Source organism: Pocillopora damicornis, chromosome 7, assembly GCF_964200805.1.
Source record: "Pocillopora damicornis chromosome 7, jaPocDami1.2, whole genome shotgun sequence".
In the NCBI taxonomy this organism is placed as follows: domain Eukaryota; kingdom Metazoa; phylum Cnidaria; class Anthozoa; order Scleractinia; family Pocilloporidae; genus Pocillopora; species Pocillopora damicornis.
The window spans coordinates 21,309,932-21,328,381 of NC_142676.1; the positions used below are offsets into that span (position 1 = coordinate 21,309,932).

At 38.4% G+C, this 18,450-nt stretch overlaps 3 protein-coding genes across 7 annotated transcripts; 1 reads left to right on the forward strand and 2 right to left on the reverse strand.

Moving 5' to 3' along the window:
• Nucleotides 1-2,626: 2,626 nt before the first annotated feature.
• LOC113677556 (alpha-N-acetylgalactosamine-specific lectin-like) lies at nt 2,627-3,639 on the reverse strand. Its single transcript, XM_027194374.2, has 2 exons — nt 3,271-3,639; nt 2,627-3,202 (listed from the first exon to the last, which is right to left on the reverse strand). The coding sequence occupies exons 1-2, from the start codon at nt 3,554-3,556 to the stop codon at nt 2,748-2,750; spliced, it is 741 nt and encodes a 246-aa protein (XP_027050175.2). The 5' UTR covers nt 3,557-3,639; the 3' UTR covers nt 2,627-2,747.
• A 3,028-nt stretch (nt 3,640-6,667) lies between these two features.
• On the reverse strand, nt 6,668-7,723 carry LOC113677506 (perlucin-like protein). Its single transcript, XM_089211317.1, has 2 exons — nt 7,372-7,723; nt 6,668-7,240 (listed from the first exon to the last, which is right to left on the reverse strand). Exons 1-2 carry the CDS (start codon nt 7,610-7,612, stop codon nt 6,807-6,809), a joined length of 675 nt encoding a protein of 224 aa, XP_089067443.1. The 5' UTR covers nt 7,613-7,723; the 3' UTR covers nt 6,668-6,806.
• Nucleotides 7,724-11,264: 3,541 nt separating this feature from the next.
• On the forward strand, nt 11,265-18,234 carry LOC113677534 (uncharacterized). Of its 5 annotated transcripts, none has more exons than XM_089211295.1 (10): nt 11,265-11,420; nt 13,963-14,040; nt 14,214-14,264; nt 14,352-14,435; nt 14,890-15,124; nt 15,418-15,571; nt 16,338-16,561; nt 17,004-17,069; nt 17,475-17,615; nt 17,774-18,234. In XM_089211295.1, exons 2-10 carry the CDS (start codon nt 13,978-13,980, stop codon nt 17,965-17,967), a joined length of 1,212 nt encoding a protein of 403 aa, XP_089067421.1. In that variant the 5' UTR covers nt 11,265-11,420; nt 13,963-13,977; the 3' UTR covers nt 17,968-18,234. The 5 variants fall into 5 exon arrangements, with proteins under 5 accessions (XP_089067421.1, XP_089067425.1, XP_089067424.1 ...); XM_089211299.1 differs by having other exon boundaries at nt 11,280-11,420; nt 17,481-17,615; XM_089211298.1 differs by having other exon boundaries at nt 11,341-11,420; nt 13,968-14,040.
• Nucleotides 18,235-18,450: the final 216 nt, after the last annotated feature.

Here is an 18,450-nt window from a genome sequence, read left to right on the forward strand (position 1 = left end):
CTGAGCAGGTGCCAGCGGTGGACGCTGGTCTAGAGCCTCGTTTCGAAAAACATTTGTTTCATTTTTGCCTGATATTGGCGAGAATACAACCTCCTCCCGCCGCTCATGCAGCTGCTATAGCTCTCTGAACTCAAATGGTACTCTCTGTCAGAAGTTCGCCACAGAATGTTCAACTAAACAACCCAACGAATGTTGTTTCTGTTGCTGAAACTTCTCTTTTATTTTCATTTAAATCATATTTCCATCGTGTTAAAAGGTTGGATCCCGTGGAAAATTACGTGAGCCTATCAACAACATCTCAACAATCAAACGAAGTAACGTACGAAGGATCTGGTAGGAGACATGGCCGTCATAAACTTGCTGATGATTACAAATTCATCTTGGCCTGGTGACAAAAGCAGGAGGCTTTAAGTCATGAGTTGGGTGTTTTGCTTTGTCCGGCTCTGAAAGGGGTCGATACCACGTTGAGATCATGCTTGGTTGACGATACTCTAAGGTGGGAAGGGATTCTTTACGGTCTACAGAGGAAATTAGTGTGAATGAGAGATGAAATAACATGTCTGGTACCGATGGCGTTGGACATCACACATCAACCAAAATGTTGACGTAGGCACGGCCGAATTACAACTCAAGTATTGTTTGTAAGGAGAGTCGTTTAGAACTGAAACAGTTACGTCTATGGCGCGAATTAAGTTTAAAAATCGGTCACAACGTCTGTAAGATAAAAGTCAAGCCATCCGCAAGATGAATTATCTAGTCACGTCGGTGATCGTAATTATTATGAAATAAATGAGAAAAGAGATGTAAGCCTCCGTTATTTTTTGCTCACTACAATTTCCAATCGTTTACTTTAACCTAGCCACATAAATCTTCTCTTCGCCTAAATGGTAATTACTTTCTCCTTTTTTTTCAGTATGTCGTTATTTTGCTTTCATCTCCGGCGTTTAATCAGGGTCGGCGTGTTTCTTGGGGCGACCGGTTCAAGAACAATTTCGCTCCCATCTACGGCGCTCTCTGAGAAATGTCGCGACCAACAAGAAGAATGCGACGTTTACACGAGGATCAGATCCTGCATTCTTATCTCCATTTTACAAGTCAGATTATTTCGATTCTATTGCAGCAAGCAAGAGAGTAACTGGAACTCAAAAAATATTACCCTTTGAGGTAACAAACGTTATACCGCAATTGATGTTAGAGATTCAAAAAATGTAAATTTGAAAACATAAAACGCCGCCTGTAAATAACGCGGCATCCTCGAAAGAGAAACACATGGAAATGAGTCAATTCTGCTAAAGTCAAGTATTCCAAACCCAAAGAGCCTCAAAGTTACCCACCAAACTGAGTAGCGATTAATTAGAGTGGACATAGTCATCGATCTTTCTAAAAAAAATAAGGTTAAAGGGAAAGGAATTATCAATAACATCAACCCTGGTTGTACACCGGGCTCTCACAAATTTACTTCATAATTTATAAATCTAGAATTATGGAGCGAAGCTGTCTCTGTTGAAATGATATCGATGACTAAGGAAAGATTTATCGAAGAAAATACAGGTAGACCCAAATAGACATTTTACAAATGACTATCTCCTCGGTATTTCAGTTTCATTAGGAAACAATCCACGGTTTTCCGACTTGGCGGTTTCTCGGTTTTTTCAGATGTGTTTATTTCGTTCTTTGACTAAATCACATTACACGAAAATATCGCTCGTCATTCTGCCTTAGTTTGGATCCTTATGCACGGCGGCATTTCATTTTCTAGAGACTTCCCGGATCAATATCAGTATCTGGGCAACTGCCCACCCACCTCTCCCCTAACTCAACAACAGTCAATTGACAACAATTTAAGGTTAATGTTGGGTTAGGGAGGGGTAGGTGGGAAGTTGCCCAGATACTGATATTGATCCGACTTCCCTAACGGTTCTTCTATTTCAATGGGAATTTTGGTTGCATATTTCTGGTTTGACATGTTAAATTTCTGATAGTCCAAAATGACTCGCTCTAGCCTCTCAAAACATCTTCACATTGTTCATTACTCTGTTGAGAAGGATTGTTAACGCGAGGAGATGCAAGACTTGATGATTTTTTTCCACAGGTAGCTTGTTCATTTGTTAATTGTTCCTGATTTGTTTTGCCACTGAAGCTAAATATTAAAAGCACATTCGAAATGTAGAGCTATACTCTCAGCAGATATGCGTATATGCGTACGGTTTTTTTGCTTGTTTTGCGGAGACAATTTTTCGGGGTTCGAAATGAATAATTTTTCTGCTGCTCAAGCAGAAAGCATCAATAAGGAAGAAACGCAATATTTTTCAATTTTCCAAGTTTTCGAGCTGCATGAAGGAAATTAGACGGTAGAAACGATTCGTAGATGGATATTTTGCCAGAGTGAGGTGATCCGGTTGCGGAGAATATGAATTGACATTCAACTTAACAAGATTAAGTTTTTTCGAATTTTTTATATCGAGGACTAACGTTCTCAAAATGAGCGCTCCTTCTCCAGCTGCCCCACTCCCCACCCAGTGTCCAAAAAAAAAAAAAAGGCAAGCGCTCACTTTCTTACACTGATTTAGGAATATACGAGAAGATATCTGTGGGAAACTATGCTGAATGAAAACGTGCGTCAGGCTTCATCCATCACCAAGTTTATTTTAATTAGAATCAAAATTTTAAGTGGCAATACATTATATTAACCGTTTATTTAATGAAGTGCTCTGACAGTCGACTTAAGTAGTCAAAACAAAGTGGGATTACCAGCTACCTAAGTTAGCCTTTTTCTGGCAAAGAACGACTGGAGAATAGCTTAGAGCCTGCTGGTTCAGGTCACACACGATGTCACTCCACTTTCCTTGCTTGTTCCCGTTTCCGTACATGTGCGCACACTTCTCGGTGACAGAGTGTGGATCGTCGTTTGCCCAAGCAGAATACTCCCATGCCTCCGCTGGAGTACCGTCCACCCAGTAGAATTTGTCGTCTGCTGCTCTGTGGAGGCCAAGCCACACACCCAAATATGTGACTGTCCTCTGCCTCTTCATCAACTCAAAGATAAATTTGTTCTCAACGAAAGCTTTGACGATGGCAAGATCTCCGCCCAAATTCTGACAAGTTCGTCGAGCGTCACTCCATTTCAGTGTTGGGATGTCGATGACCAAGTAACATGAGTCCACGAACGGAACCCAACCATTAGGACACTCTGAAGCGGCCCCTGGAACAACGATGATAATAAAAGTTTTAATCGCCCAAAAATATATTCAACTCAAAATGTGCTCATACCTTTACATGGGGCAGAGAGAGAATCAACTCTAGTTTTGATGTCCATCAGCATTTTTCGCTCAGTCGTTCCGAACCCCCAGCTCTTGATATTAAAAGTATCCTCCACTACTTGGGGACCAGGTCCAAATTTTTTGAAGTCAAACATTTCGAATTTAGAACGTGGTGGGTCACGCTTGTCACTTATTAGTTCGGACGTAGCACCGGTGGAACTTTGAAGCTCGACGTCTCGTGAAATAGTAAAACGCACCAATTGAAAAATGAAAACTACGACCCAACTACAAAACATTTTGATGACAATATCAGTCCGAACAACAGTAAGTAATGCGAAGACTTCAACAAGTGAACTGACCTACTGTTATGAGTTCGTATAAGAAGCACATGATCCGCATACATATATATACCTCGACGATAAAAAAAAAACCAAAAGCAAATTAGAACTTGAACAAGAAAATGATTCAGTTTCCGCTACAGCGAAAAGTGAAATACCACGTAGTAATTTCAATTTTATTCCTTAAACTAGTAGACTTTATGTTGGATATTTTCCTTCTTCTGACTGTTTGGATTTTCTGACATCTACCCGCTTTTTCGCAGCAATAAATGTACTGATTTATGCAAAACGCGCCAAAGGCACGATCAGAGTGATTTTGATTTTACAAATTCCTATGTGATTCCTAACTGACCTTGCATTCATCTTTATTATTGGCTCAGATGACAATGATATACGAATATTTAAAAATAACTATAGCATAACAGTGAAAAGGTTAACCGTGGTTACGAGTTTGACATCGGGGAGTTAAGTTTAGCCAATGAATCATGCCTATGTCGAGAGGTGTGACGTGGGGGCTGAATAGATGGTACCTTTGCTGTTCCTTACACCACCTGGTGAATTAGATAACTTTGGCGTCTTACTTACACGAGAATGTGTCGTGAATATAACACTATATTGGGCATTTACTCATTTCGTCCAGCTGCCTCTCTCTCAAAAAAAAAATAAACCAGCCCTGTGCAGTAATGAAGATTTATCGAGCTTCAAGAGTGCATGTCACTGAGGGTCATCAGATGACTGATCAAACCCATAATACTGCTAAAAATTCCCATTACAATAGAAGAAGCGGTATGAAAGTCCCCCAAAACTGAAATACAGTCATGAGTAGTGATCCAAATAATAGTTGGATGACGAGCGAGATTTGCGTGTTCATCTTGTAATGTCATCAAATGAAAGACCGCTTTCAACAACGTAAAAACTAGCGAAACCGAGGCTTGTTACCTTGACCGAAATACAGAGGACACAGTCGTACGTTAAGTATATCAATAATTTTTGTGTGCGAGTGTGTTCTTCTGCAAATAAAAGCTCTACTGAACCGTGAATATCATTTCGACTATCAAATAGAAGGTATCAACGGAGTTAACAGTTCGCCAAGCGAGCCGGGGAGAGGTCTGTGAGGGGACTTGTTAGCCGGTAAATAACATATTTATTTTTTTGAAACTTTACGAAATTCTTTCTGAAAGAACTCGAATGATTTAGGGCTGTAAATATGGCAAGATCTTCCATAAACTGAACAGCTTTTGAGCGAGTAAATGGTAGTTAAAATAGAGGTGATGCAAATTCAAGAGAGATGCCTCGGCGAAACATTTTAATTTCCGTAACGATAATTTAAAAGGCTTCCAAACAAACTTTGAAACATTTTTACAACTATCTGTCACTATCTGACACCTGTCAATTAGAGAGCGCGTAAGTAAAAAAAAAAAGCGTAAGAACATTTGAAAAACAACGGAACTAGTTTGGCAAGGACTGTCACGACAATGTTTTCTTCAAAAACAGTCAATGATCTGAAGTCCGGAAAGTATAATTCACTCTCATCGACGATTCATTCATGTACGAAGATTTACCTCTGTTCATTAAGTAAACGTCGAGGAAAGTAATTGTGAGTAAATTCAATTTTTTTATTTTGAAGCTGTGAGAGTTTGCTCGTTTGTTTGCTGCAATGGCGTGTGTAAATCTGGTCTTTCCTTCACAAAAACTAAATTCGAATGGCACACTCCAACGAGACACAAGGGGATTTAATGCGGCCTTTTCTCAAAAATTCCTTCAGTTTCTGTTGTGCAATTTACGGTACAAATGTTCAAATTGAACGGATTTGGAAAAACTCACCGAGAGCGTATATTTGTTGTAGAACTTAAATTAAAACTTCGCTCGCTCTTTCACTGCGAACAAATTGCTTGAGCAAATTCAGGTATTAAATGAATGAAAGTTCCATTGTTCAGTTTAATTGTAACCAAATACCTCGCGTTTTAACTTTCTAGGTACTTTTTGTGAACGATTAAAATTAATTGCAGACGGGTTTTAGGCCGCTTGTCAACCAACGTAATGACACTATTGTTTATACAAATTCATTCTGAAACCAATATTTTTACGTCAACCAAAGTGATTTGAGTGAGAGAAAAGAGAGGATTCATAATCATCGGCTTGAGGTAGTGACCGACGTGTTTGCTTAAAAATACTGCCTACCCGGAAAAACGAGATATATTTATGAAAAATGGCAACCAAAGTTGGGATGTACTTGGCGACTCACGAAAGTGTTACCGTGGCCCGTGGGCAGAGATAGGAAAACACTGACCGGGTAAAGAACCAATCAGATTGCAAGATTCGTTACCGTGCCCTCTCAAAAATAATAAATGATTTTCATATATCTACAATTATTATGTTCCAAGATGTTTAGTGGACAGCGCTCAGGAGTGACTAGAGGCTACACATAGTTTTCTTTGTTACTGATCGAGTCCGATTCCTATCACGAATATTTTCTTTCCTTACCCATTCTTACAAGGTGATAAGAGGTACTAGTCTAGTGGACGATTTAAACAAAAAACCAGTGACAGTCAAAGCAGGACTTAACAGTCATACGCATCGATATTTGCAAAGTTCGATCTCAACCAGTTCTGTCAATTATTACAAATATTAGACTGATTATTATTAAAACATATCTGGGGTGGTGCTTGCTCCTACAAATATAACAGTGCAAAATTGCAGGAGTTTTAGTTTGCGAAATTTTTGGCACGTCTTACTGGACTTTCCTTTGCGGTTCGAAATGTAATAAAAAAAACGCCATATTTTGAAACTTTTCGATTTTTTAACTTCCGAATCATATAAACAGATTAAACAGCGGGGTCAATTCTAGATGGATATTTCGAGTGAGGTGATCTGGTTGCAGTGAACATGAAAGGACTCTTGATTCACCTGCGGATTTAAGGTTTTTGTTTGTTTATATTATTTTTTTCAATTTGGAAGATCGAGGAGAATGTGATTCAATGAGTGCTTCTCTCCTGTCCCCTTCCCCCATCCCATTTGAAATGAGTGAAAAGATACTCTAGGAAATTTAAGATTGAAACACACGTCAGCTTTCACCCATCACCAAGTTTATTCTCAACAGGATCAAAGGTTTAACAGGCAATACGTCATGTTATCTGTATCTCTAATGGAATCTTGCAACGATTGACTGCACTAATAAAAAACAATGACAAAGGTATTGGCAGCTACCTCAGTTGGCCTTTTTCTGGCAAAGAACGACTGGATTATCGTGTGAGTACGATCGGTTACATAATAAGTCATTCCAACTTCCCTGGCGGCTCGTGGCTCCATACATGTGCGCACACTTTTCGGAAAAAGAGTTTGGTTCCCCTTTTGCCCAAGCAGAATACTGCCCTGCCTCTGGAGTGCCGTCTACCCAGTAGAACTTGTTGTCTGCCTTCCTGTAGAGGCCAAGCCATACGCCATAGGTTGTGACTGTCTTCTGCTTTTTCACTAAGTCAAAGATGAATTTATTTTCATCGGCAGATTTGATGACAGCAAGGTCTCCTCCCAAATTCTGGCATGTTCTTCGCGCGTCACTCCACTTCAAGACTCGAACGTCGATCACGAGGTAACATGACTTTCCACGCGAAACCCAGCCTTTTGGACACTCTGAAACGGTCGCTGAAATAACAATAAACAGAAGTGGGACAATTGCAACAAAAATATCATGAAGCTGCTGCGTAAGAATTTTCCTAGAACCATAGAAATAATTTTACCCGTCGACGCGCCTATGTTAAGGTGTTCAAACATACCTTTGCATTTGGAGAAGAATGAATCAACTTTGGCTTTGATGTCCAATAGCAGTTTTCGTTCAATTTTTCCAAGCCCCCAGTTGTTGATGTTAAAAGTTTGGTCCACTGTCTCTGGTAAATCGTGACTGTTACTGAAATTGGACTTAACGCCGCTGAAATTTTTGGGTTTTACGCTCGCAGAGGCGGTGGATTGGAACAAGAGGCAAATTAAGACGAAATTTAAGTTCGATTTACGAAACATCTCGAATCGTGTTTTCAACTTACAATGATCGTGTTCAGCGCCTGTGATAGATCGAAGGTCCGCAACAAATGAAGTGATATATTTGAGTGCCCAAGTATAAAACCCTGACGTAGGCTCCTGAAAACATGAAAATGATTCAAGTTCTTTTATTGCTTTTTTTTCTACAGAAGTGATCAGGAGCAACTAGTCACACCAAAAATAATTGAAGATCAACCATGTTTACTTTCCTTTTTTTCCAGAGAATCTTTCCTAAATTTTTCTACACCAGTGTGTAACTGAATTTTACTAAGAGGTACATGGATATCTTTGATTCCCCAATTGATCGACGAACAAGTTGTAAACAAAGAAGCTCCCTAAATTTGAAATTCAAATTAATAGAGTGGGAAAATGAAAACTAATGTCATGTTATGAAAAGGTCCACGTGGCATTTACGTTGAACTTTCTTTCTCCCTGGCTGATGGGTACTCCCATTTTCGATTACTTTCACTCGTTCACGAATTGTAAAGAGTGGTACACGAAAAACTGAACGATCCGTTGTAGCATAGATTAGTCAAAATGAAAAGCCAAGAATGAGTATAGATACATCAGCTCTGAAATATGAGTGTAGCCTTGTTAGTACATCGACCCTCGACGGATGAACAACATACGGCAGTGTGTCAGATATCCTTCTCGTTTGATTGTCAGTTCCTGTCAACTCTGGGGCAAATTAAAAGTGTGAGGTGATTAGAGAAAATTAAATTCTTTTTAGCTTAGGTCTCTTCATACTCAACATATATATAACCAATCAGGCGATACAGGAGCTCAACTCTACCCTGCTATAGTATGGCGCAGAGCCTGATCTCGAAGGCCGAGTTCACAGGCTCGAGTCTAACACTAAAGTGAAATATTGATTTAAAATTCACTAGCCTCTATTACCTTTCTGAGAAGAATCCTTGAGCAAACCTCGTCGGCGACGGAATGAGGTGAAAAATATCTCTGCACGTGCAATTTTAAACTTTGTGTTCCAGAAATCCATCCAAATTAATTGCGCTACCACCAATGATTAAAAAATAACTTCAGACAATAAATCAGCACATGTTTAGATTTCCATATAGGCCGAAGAAAATAGAATTAGGAACCATTAGACATGGTTTGATGCTACTCTGGTTTACAGATTTAATGAATGTAACCGAAGACGTTATTTCTTTCTTGGGTTACATTCATTAAATCTGTAAACCAGAGTAGTATTAAACCATGTCTGATTGTCCACCTGGTTGCCGTGTGAACTTTAATTTATTAGGAACCATTCCTCATGCAGACCAATATAACAAGAAATCTTATTGTAGCACAACTTAACAGCTAATGTCAAAATGCATCAGACAAAGAGCGGCAAGTCACCCAAAACTTGCCTCCACTCCTACTTTCGTATTTTGTAGCTCAATATGTCCTAAGTATGGTGTAGTTTTTTAGTGAAAATATATTTTAATTTTCGAGAAAAGATTTTTTTCGTTCGACCGCTCAAATATGAAAATTTTCACCGTGAATATTACCCGAGTTGTGTGACGTCATGCAACGAATTCATTTGACCTCTGGTATTTCCGCTAATATAATCCTTTGTTTTATCATCTAAACTTAATCCCCTGTCATTATTGAAGCTGGCAAAGAAACAGTTACTTTTTGGTGAATATTTTTGTCCGACGTACTTTTTCTATGTCGAAAAGTAGCATCAAAACAAAGACAGTTTTAACAATGACCGATATGACACAATCTACTGAGCTTCTAGCTTTTAAAAGACAAAAGGATTGTTATAAAGTTACTGAAAAATTTCCTTGTGTATTTGTGTTGTTCTATCGTGAGACGAACTCAAAGTCCGGCAAAATTTACTTGGTAGCGACTATGAAATATACATGGTGTGCCTGCTTGTCGCCACCGTTTATTGACATAAATCACTACAATTTGTTAAAAAAAAATCTAACATAACACTCTTACCTTCTTTATTTATGATTTTATTAGACCAATGAGCTGTTTCGGTTATTATATTACGCTTACGGTATTACTTTTTGCCAAGAGCCCAGGCGATCGGAAATGGGTGAGGATGCTTGTCGTACCTTCCAGGGGTCAAAATCAGTGATCTGGTACCTTTTACGGTGTCTCAAACTTCAGTGGACTACCAGAGACCTAGCTGGTACCTTGTAGGGTGTTTTTCGCTTAATAAAATACCTGAAATTAGCATTACTAAGACTACTTTAATCATCTGACTTGAGCCTCAGAGCACATCGATAAAGGAGTTTTTATTTTTGGGATTTTTCAATTTTTTGTGTTTAAATTGTCACTTTTTAGGGGTAGATCAGTCAATGCCACTCCCACACGGATAAGACTTATATAGGGGTCGTTTTCGAAATCCCCGGCGCGCATCCTCGCCCTCTTATGTATAGGGGTTCCCCGGGGGGTGCTGATACATGCAGCACACTTGAAATTTTAGCAAGGACAAAATGTGACTTTCGGTGAAGGGAAAAAAGTTTTGTCAGCGTCTGGTAGCTAGTGCGGAAGGGCCCTTTACCACTGTGTGCTTAATTACGCGTCCCGCCAGACGGCGCGAAGCCTACAAAGTGCTCAGACATTAGTATAGAAAACTCCACCTCTGTCTGGCAGCATTCAAGATACAACTGACCTAAAAGAAGCATCTTAAAATCCTTCATGGCTAACAACTTAAAGTTACGATTTTTACTTGAATGAAACTGCACATCAGGTCAAGTTTTTTTTTAATGTACGCACATACGAATGTAGAGTTAACTAAATGAATGAAATAATTTTATTGCAATCGGATTCCTTTACAGGAACGAATAACAAACGAAAAAATTCCTTTGCTCCCGACCTCTGGCTTCGTAGCTCGGTCGGTAGGCTCTCCAGATACCTAAATTGGGCTCTACTGGGTTCGAATTCTGTCGAAGCCTGAGTCTTTTTTTTCCCGGCTGCTTTTCTGCAATTTTTTAAATTACACCTTACCTGCGATCATATCATTATTTGTTTACCATCCGCACGTCAAAGATAACTTGTTTCATTAAATTGAGGTCAACAAATCATTTCACAGGAATGAAGAAGCCCCTAAAGTTTGCTTCGATCCCGACATTTGGCTTAGTAGCTCTGTTGCTACTAGCGCTTTTATCAAGGTTTTTTTTTCAGGTTTTTTTTTTTTTTAGCAATTTCTTTAATAATTGTTGCTTCTCGCTGGCGACTGGATGATATTGGATGATATTATTTCACTTACATAAATACCTTCAAACCCTTTTATATTTATTTTTACCAAATGACAGCAATGATCTGATTAGTTCTGGTGGTTTTAGGTGGCTTACTGGAATTTCAAGTGCCATTGTAAAAGAACAAATACGATACAAAGTAGGATTTCTAATTAAAAAATTCGTCAGCTTTAATGAAGTTCATTGTTGTTTAATCATAATACGATAATCTTAGATTTAACAAGCAATCAGGTAAGCGATCAGTTTGTCAGTTGTTCTTTTTGGCTCAATTTTAGGATCCACTGCATTTACGAATTTTTCAATTAAACGTGGATTCTTCAAGAGAGAATGATGTTTGCCATCTCGCAGGTCTCATTTGGCATTTGGGTCGCTGATTTTTTCGGTCATCGAGATTCCTTTCATTTCAGTGCACTTTTATTTTGTGTTGTGGTGTGACAGTCGATGTTTATGTATGTGATTGGTTCTCATCACCTTAATGTCTTTGTAGTCATCCTTCTCAACGATTCCAGCCAGTCTTTCCCAGTCTGTTGCGGCTTTCCGGCGGTTAACTGACGGTTAGCGGTTTGATCACGGTACAAGTAATCCCTTGTTTGCAACCTTTCCGGAAAAGTTCGTTTATTTGCTATAAAGGAAAAGTAAAAGCACAAAACCTTTTAGGCAACTCCCGCGAACATTCGATACTGAACGCAAGAAGGTGGGTTATAATTGTCTGAAAAATGAGAGCCAAGTTTCGAGGGAAGCACATAGTTGTGAAATCCTGAAGACAGTCTTTTAGCTAAGGGAAAAAATTCTGAGATGTTACAGCATGCCAGAATTAAAAGAAAATCGAATCACCCTATTGCATGCTTTCTCCAAATGCATCAGTATATATAACAAATGAAAGCCGGCCATGGTTGTTGTTGTCATTTTTGTTTTTGTTGTCATAATTCATTACTTTTCGTTATCTTAGAGTTGCTGGTTGTATTTGACTGAAAATCTTACTTTCGGGACTGAAAAAAGATAAGTTTTTAGCTAGTCCGCAGTAGTTTTCTACGAAAGCTACGTTGAAGTGATTAGTACATAGGATGCATGTATCGTGGTCGATGTGAGGGTTTGTGCAATCTAGAACCGAAGAAGTCTCAAAATGCGATATTTTTTTAAAAACAGCCTTGAGGTACGACGTCAAACCGATATAGTAGGGTTTTCTTTTTTCAATTTTGCTGTTGGTTCATCCTCATGTTTGTTATTAGAGTTTGTTTACGGTTCCTGTTTTTCGTACTGTGACTGAATATTTTTTTTTTTTTTAACATTTTTTTTATTTTCACTTAAAGCACAAATACTAGAATAATACAAACAAATACAAAGTTAATTACACTAACGCTTACGCTACTCACTAACACTAATTACGAAATACTGCGTTACATTACATTCACAGTCGGCTAGATTTAATTTATGTCGTGGTTATATAAATAATATAAACCTAATTTGTACAAATACTTCTACATCAAATTCCTTTTTTGGTAGAACGACAACAACTGCGTCTATAACAGTTAATACCCGATACTCATCTATTGAGTTACAATAACATGTTTTCCCATTTTTTATAATGGATAGATTCTTTTTTATTCTTTTTTGCGATCAAAAATTCAAATTTCCGAGTTTCAGATGTTTTAGCCTTCAGTAAGGATACAGATGGCTTGATATTTTTACAACGACATGAATAAATGGTATATTTTCCAAGAATGATTATGTGATTTAACAAACAATTCCCAGGGATATTATCGGAAATACCAAAGAGGATTGTTACCTCATCAAGCTTATCAATTTTCATATTGTAAGTATTTAACCAAGAAATAACCGAAAGCCAAAAGTTTTTAGTGTAGGTACAGCTGATTAGAAGATGCTCAAGAGTTTCTTCGTGATCTCCACAAAAGGTACACATCGGAGAAGGAACCAAATTCATTTTATATAGGATTTTATTGGTGTGGAGAATACGATTTAAGATTTTGTATTGAAAGGCTCTCGTTCTGGTGTCAAGAGTGACTCGACCCGGCAATAGATAAATATTTTTCCAGTCTATATTACCTGAAATATTATATACGGAATTAAACTTAGATTGGGCAGTCGGAGAAATCTGGATTCGTTTGACCAGGGTGGAATAGATTTATTTTGAAGTCATTCTAGTTATATCTTGAACATCGTCTGAAACAGTTTTGTCAATTCGGTTGTTATTATTCTCTCCAACGTTAAGGAGCTGTTTCCAGTTAGGCGGAATGGCGGAAAAAATGCCTTGTAGGAGTAAGTGATCTGACAAGGAGAGATTTTTGTCTCTAAAAGCGTCCCACCTTTTTAATTTTGAGTCATTTGTGAGAATATCTCCAAGTGTTTCACAAAACCTGCTTCTTTTATTCTCTTGTTGTATATTGATTTCTTGTTAATCAAGAGGTTCTGGTTGTTCCAGATAGTCACATTTAAAACGTCCTGTTTTGTAGCTATTATATCGTGATTGCCATTAAAGTCAGACAAAACTTCAAGACATTCTTTATAAAAAGAAGGTAGTTTACAGGGTAGGCGCGATGGATTGAAATTGCACTGAAGCAGAAAACTGGTTCCTACATTCTTAAGATAATGAGACAAGAAAACTTTCCACGGACTACTATTATCATCTAAATACCTTGCCAGACACACAATTCTTTGAGTTTTAATTAAAGATTCAGGGTGAGGCATTTTGAGGCTGAATATTGTTACGTTTTAGTAATCTTCTTTATTACAGACATTGTTTCACAATGAGCGATTTGTTTTAACTTTCAATTACTCTAATCGCTTGTTTAAACATGTCGTTTAAAACTTGACGCTTCAATTAAATCTACAGTGCCATCACCTGTTCCAAGCGACAGTAATGAAATATGATAATTATTAATTTTTTTGTGGCTTGAATGTATTCTAAGTGCCTTTGTTTAACAGAAAAAAGGCAACCCTAAGCAATTAAATTTACTGACTCGATGTAAGTTATTATAACTCTGGACGCCGTAAAGGTAATAGCTCGTCCGAACGCTATCAAACTACTCCTTGGTAAATACAAAAGTAACAAACCGTATAAGTAGCCATTAATTTTATTTATGGCGTTTGTTTAAGTCTAGCAGTGTTTCGATGGACATAAACCTAAGACTTGGCAAACATCTGACAGTCCTTGTCATTTGCTTTTGTCTAAAGGTAAGGATGCCGTAGTTTTTAAGTTCGTACGATGTATGTCACTTTTGTGAGAATTCATTTTCGGCACGGTGCTTTCAACGAGGCGATGAGCCTAATTTTAACTCGAAGTAGTGGTTAGCAATTTAAATAACAGTGTAATCAAGAATCTATAAAAACTTCTCTTTTATTTCCAGCAAATAACTTGCACAGATGTAGAGGAAATTTCCGCTTACACCCTTGAAGAGGTAACCTGTCACGTTTAGAAAATTTAAAGGATGATCTGAAATCACCTCTCCTGTGATTGCTTTCAATTTTTATTTCTCATTTTAAAGGACCATGTTGTTCAAAAACGAGAAACTGATGTATCCAATGCTGAAAATATATACAACAGATATGAAGCGACTTTAAAGTCGGAGGTAAGAAAACACAACTCGTTTTTCTGGAGGTATTTGATATAATTTTACGGCGAAATAAACAAACACGAAATAGTTTTATCAATAAACAAACGATTTCCAAAACATTATGGCACTCATTTGCTAATTTAAGAAAGAATACGACCGAAAGAGAATGAAGCAATAGGCTCGTTGCTGCGAGTGTGTATCCCATCCTCAACTCGAGAACGTAGCGTAGCCTTGGTGGCCCACAATAAGATAAATCGAAGCTCATAACAAAAAAAACGAAAAAAAACAAAAACAAAAACGAGTGTTAAGTCCAAAACATGCCTAAAAAAAATCATTGACTTTTTCTTCTCGATTTCATGTTCTATATTCGCTATCTCACAATTTCGATTGAGTTGGCAGAAATCACATGTATAGAAATTCACAGTATAGTAGCGAAGCTTCTTTAACTACAAACTTCTCTCGTTTCCAGGCTACCTACTATGGCGATTATCCCGGAGGTGGTGCATGCTCCTTGGATCCACTCTCTCCAATGTCCTCGCAGCCTGGCTGGATACGAGTAGCGGCTGGTGCATATGACTTCCAGAACTCCCTTGGCTGTGGAATGTGCGTGGAAATCAAAGGCTCAGGGATAGGAAGTGGGTCAGATCCTGTCACTGGAGTCATAAAAGCCGTTGTTCATGATCTGTGTGGCGGATGTGGGAAAGGTAGTTTAGATTTGTGTCGTTATAAGATGATTTGTAGGAGGCACAGAAAGGGGAAATAAGGTTAAAGTACCTGTCCAAGAAAACGACGCGGTGAACTGAGCTGAGCTGGAACCCAGACCACTGAACCACCTCTTCGTCTCCTGAGCTACACACCCAAAATCTACAAATGGAGACCAAGTAACTGTCATGGTAATCTGAAAAATGCAAATAGGTACTTTATGAGTCACCCACACCGAACTAAATCATCAGACGCTGTTTTGTATCAGTGATTACTCATTTTTTATTCAACACAGGTGGCTATGACCTGTACATCCCAGGTGACGGCAGATGGGAGATCGAAACAAAAGCCATTGACTGTCCCACTGTCCCGGGAAAGAATGGGAACATTATGTTTCGATTCACTGGAAGTAACCCTTGGTATGTTAAACTTCAAGCTAGAAACACCAAGTAAGTTTTTCCTTCCTCAATCCTTTATCATTACAATCAGATTTGCAGGACAACAATGATAATTTTTTTTAAAAACTGTTTGACATTTTCTCATCATAGAAGCTACTTAAACCGATTTTCGTCGGCTTCATGTGTAGCACATTGAAATTAAAAGTTGGCGATTACTTGAATCTTATTGAAATTCGGTTTTTTAATTTTTACTTATGATTTTCATTCTGTTAAACCCGATTTACCTAAACAAGTTTTGCTGGTTTGAATGGGGTATGAGTTAATGAGGCTTTCTCTCTGACTGTGTGCTTCTCAAGAACATCTGTGTTATAAATCTCCGTTTTCACGTTTTCTTTCGTGTTTTGTGATGATTTAAAATTAATGTCCTTTTGACTGAAAGTACTTTTAACTTACACTCTAGAGATAAATTTTACCCAGAGAAAGATCTTTCTTGGATAAAAGAGCTGTAGTAGAGAAAGATGTTTTTTTCGTGTTGTCACGAGCGTGGGACAAAGAAAAAATTCTAAATCTCCGTGAGGAATCGAGCCTCAGAGCTCCGGATTCCACTCTCCAATGCTCTACCACTGAGCCACAGAGACTCCATGGTGAGCAAGGCCCCCTTTCTCTATTTCTTTACCAAAGTTATCTTATCCATCTTTCTAATTCTATTAACAAAAGAGCTAAAATTACCAAAAATTTTCTGAGTACAAAGAAAGCTAAAAACAAAAGCATTTAAAATCCAAAATTTGTATTTACATGGCTTTTTCTTTACTTGAAGGGTTCCAGTTGCTGGGATGGAAATTTTAAAGAACGGAAAATATTCTTGTCTGAAACGGACAAGTGACAACCACTTTGTGGGAGATGGCCTGGGTAAAGTGGATTTTCCCATGACTGTACGAGTGACGGCGGTTACGGGAGAGCAGCGGGAAGTGGTCTTACAGTCTATGCAAAACGATAATAATATAATGAGTAATGTGCAGTTTTCTGGATCTGGAGCTGGAGGTACGATGTTAGGGTGAGGCGTGGAGGTCGGGTAGATAGGGTGTCAATCCGTCCTCTTTTTTTTAATGTCGATTAAAGATTGACATAAAATCTTGTGTTGTGCTCTCCAACGAGATTGAATTCAAAAGCCTTACCTATGTCTTCGAGTTTTTTGTGGTGGGTAATCATTATCATCAGAGACTTCTGAGAGCTGAAAGAGGAAAAATAAGTCAAACATGCTAGTCAAAACTCCGAAACAAATCATCGATTTCTCTCCTCAGGTAGTGAATTTTTCTATAATATACAGCGATGAGTCGGAGAGTTATGTGTTCACAAATTATCATTATTACCATTATTATTGCCATAATCATTGCTTTTATTTTTATCATTATGATTATTATGATTATGATTATGATTATTAGTATTATCATCATTGCGTTTTTTTGTTTTTTCTTTCTTGCAGCCGGCCCATCAAGTATCAAATGCGCGGGTCAAGGAAACAAACCACCGTATCCCTCGGGGGGGATGGGTGAGTTGCTGATGTTCTCCTGCTAATGGAATAGCTTATACTTTTGAAATATTTTGAATGTTGGAGAAACATATGTTTGTTAGACTCACTGAGACACTAACGAGACGAGACACCAAAAACACCAACAAACGGTGTCTCTCTCTCTCTGACCGTCTTTCCAGGTCTAACTGCCAGCTTTTCTGTCGCACTGCTTGTCTGTCTTTCTTTCTGTCTGTGTGACTCCTTATCTGTTTCTCTTCCCTTTGGTTTGTTTTTTCGTGTTTTCGATACCTAGTGGGGTTTCTGCAAAATCGTTTATGTCCTTAAGTATGGAACCATAAATAAATGTGTGAGCTAAGGTTTAGCTTTTCCGTAAAAATTAACCTCACTTAATGCTAAGTACTCTGACGTAATTCTTTGTGTTAGTTCCAGGTGAAAGCAGTGGTCCAAGCTCCCCTCAGCCACCCCCTCGCCCTCCACCTCCACCCCCACCCTCCCCTCTCCCATCACCATCCACAGGGGGAGGAGGTGTCACAGCCCCTGGCACAGCTTCTGGGGGAGGAGCAGGTAGGGTTCTTTGTCTTGGTGTGACTTTTTGGTCGATGAACCTTTTCACAAAGGCAAGAACTATTTAACAACACTTAAACATTTTCTTTGTCCTGTTGTGGTTAGTTGTGTTAGATATGAACTTCTGACACTCATACTTTTTGGTTATTGTTTTTAAGCTGGTTCAGACTTCTGTGCAAATCGAAAAAGTGGTACGTACCCAGACCCTGACGACTGCGCGGGGTTCATCATCTGCAACATCGGTAAAGCCCACCGTCAGAAGTGCTCCCCTCCCCAGCTCCTCCGTGCCGATACAATGAACTGTGATTTACCAGAGAGGGTGGACTGTGGAACCAGGCCTAGGCGATATTGACACAGATTTAAACAATCTCTGCTTCCAAAATTTTAAAAGATGTGAACGTATTCTCTATAACAAAAATATTTATTCTGGACCGTAGTGTACGACCACAACCTCAAAAAAAAAAAAGCATTTAAGTGAATTGTAAAATTTAAAAGTTGTTCCTTGACCAGTTTTTGAGTTTTGTAGATATATTTCTGTTCAGTTTACAAAGAAAGCGCAATTTAAATGCGGCGTTAAAATAAACTTGAATTTAAGTGATTAAATGTCGATTTACAGAGACAGACGAGGTATTCTTTTTAGTATGTTAAGGAAAAGGACTGCAAGGTATTGTGGACTACGCTTTGACAGTCGTTATTCAACTTCATTTCCTCTCAAATCCCGTTGATCTTTTGGCAATGAACCGTTGACGTGAGAAGGTTTTGAGGGTAAAACGTAATTCTTTATTAAAAAATTTGTTTAGTTTCGCGCGGTGTTTGAAAGATGTGGAATAGTGAA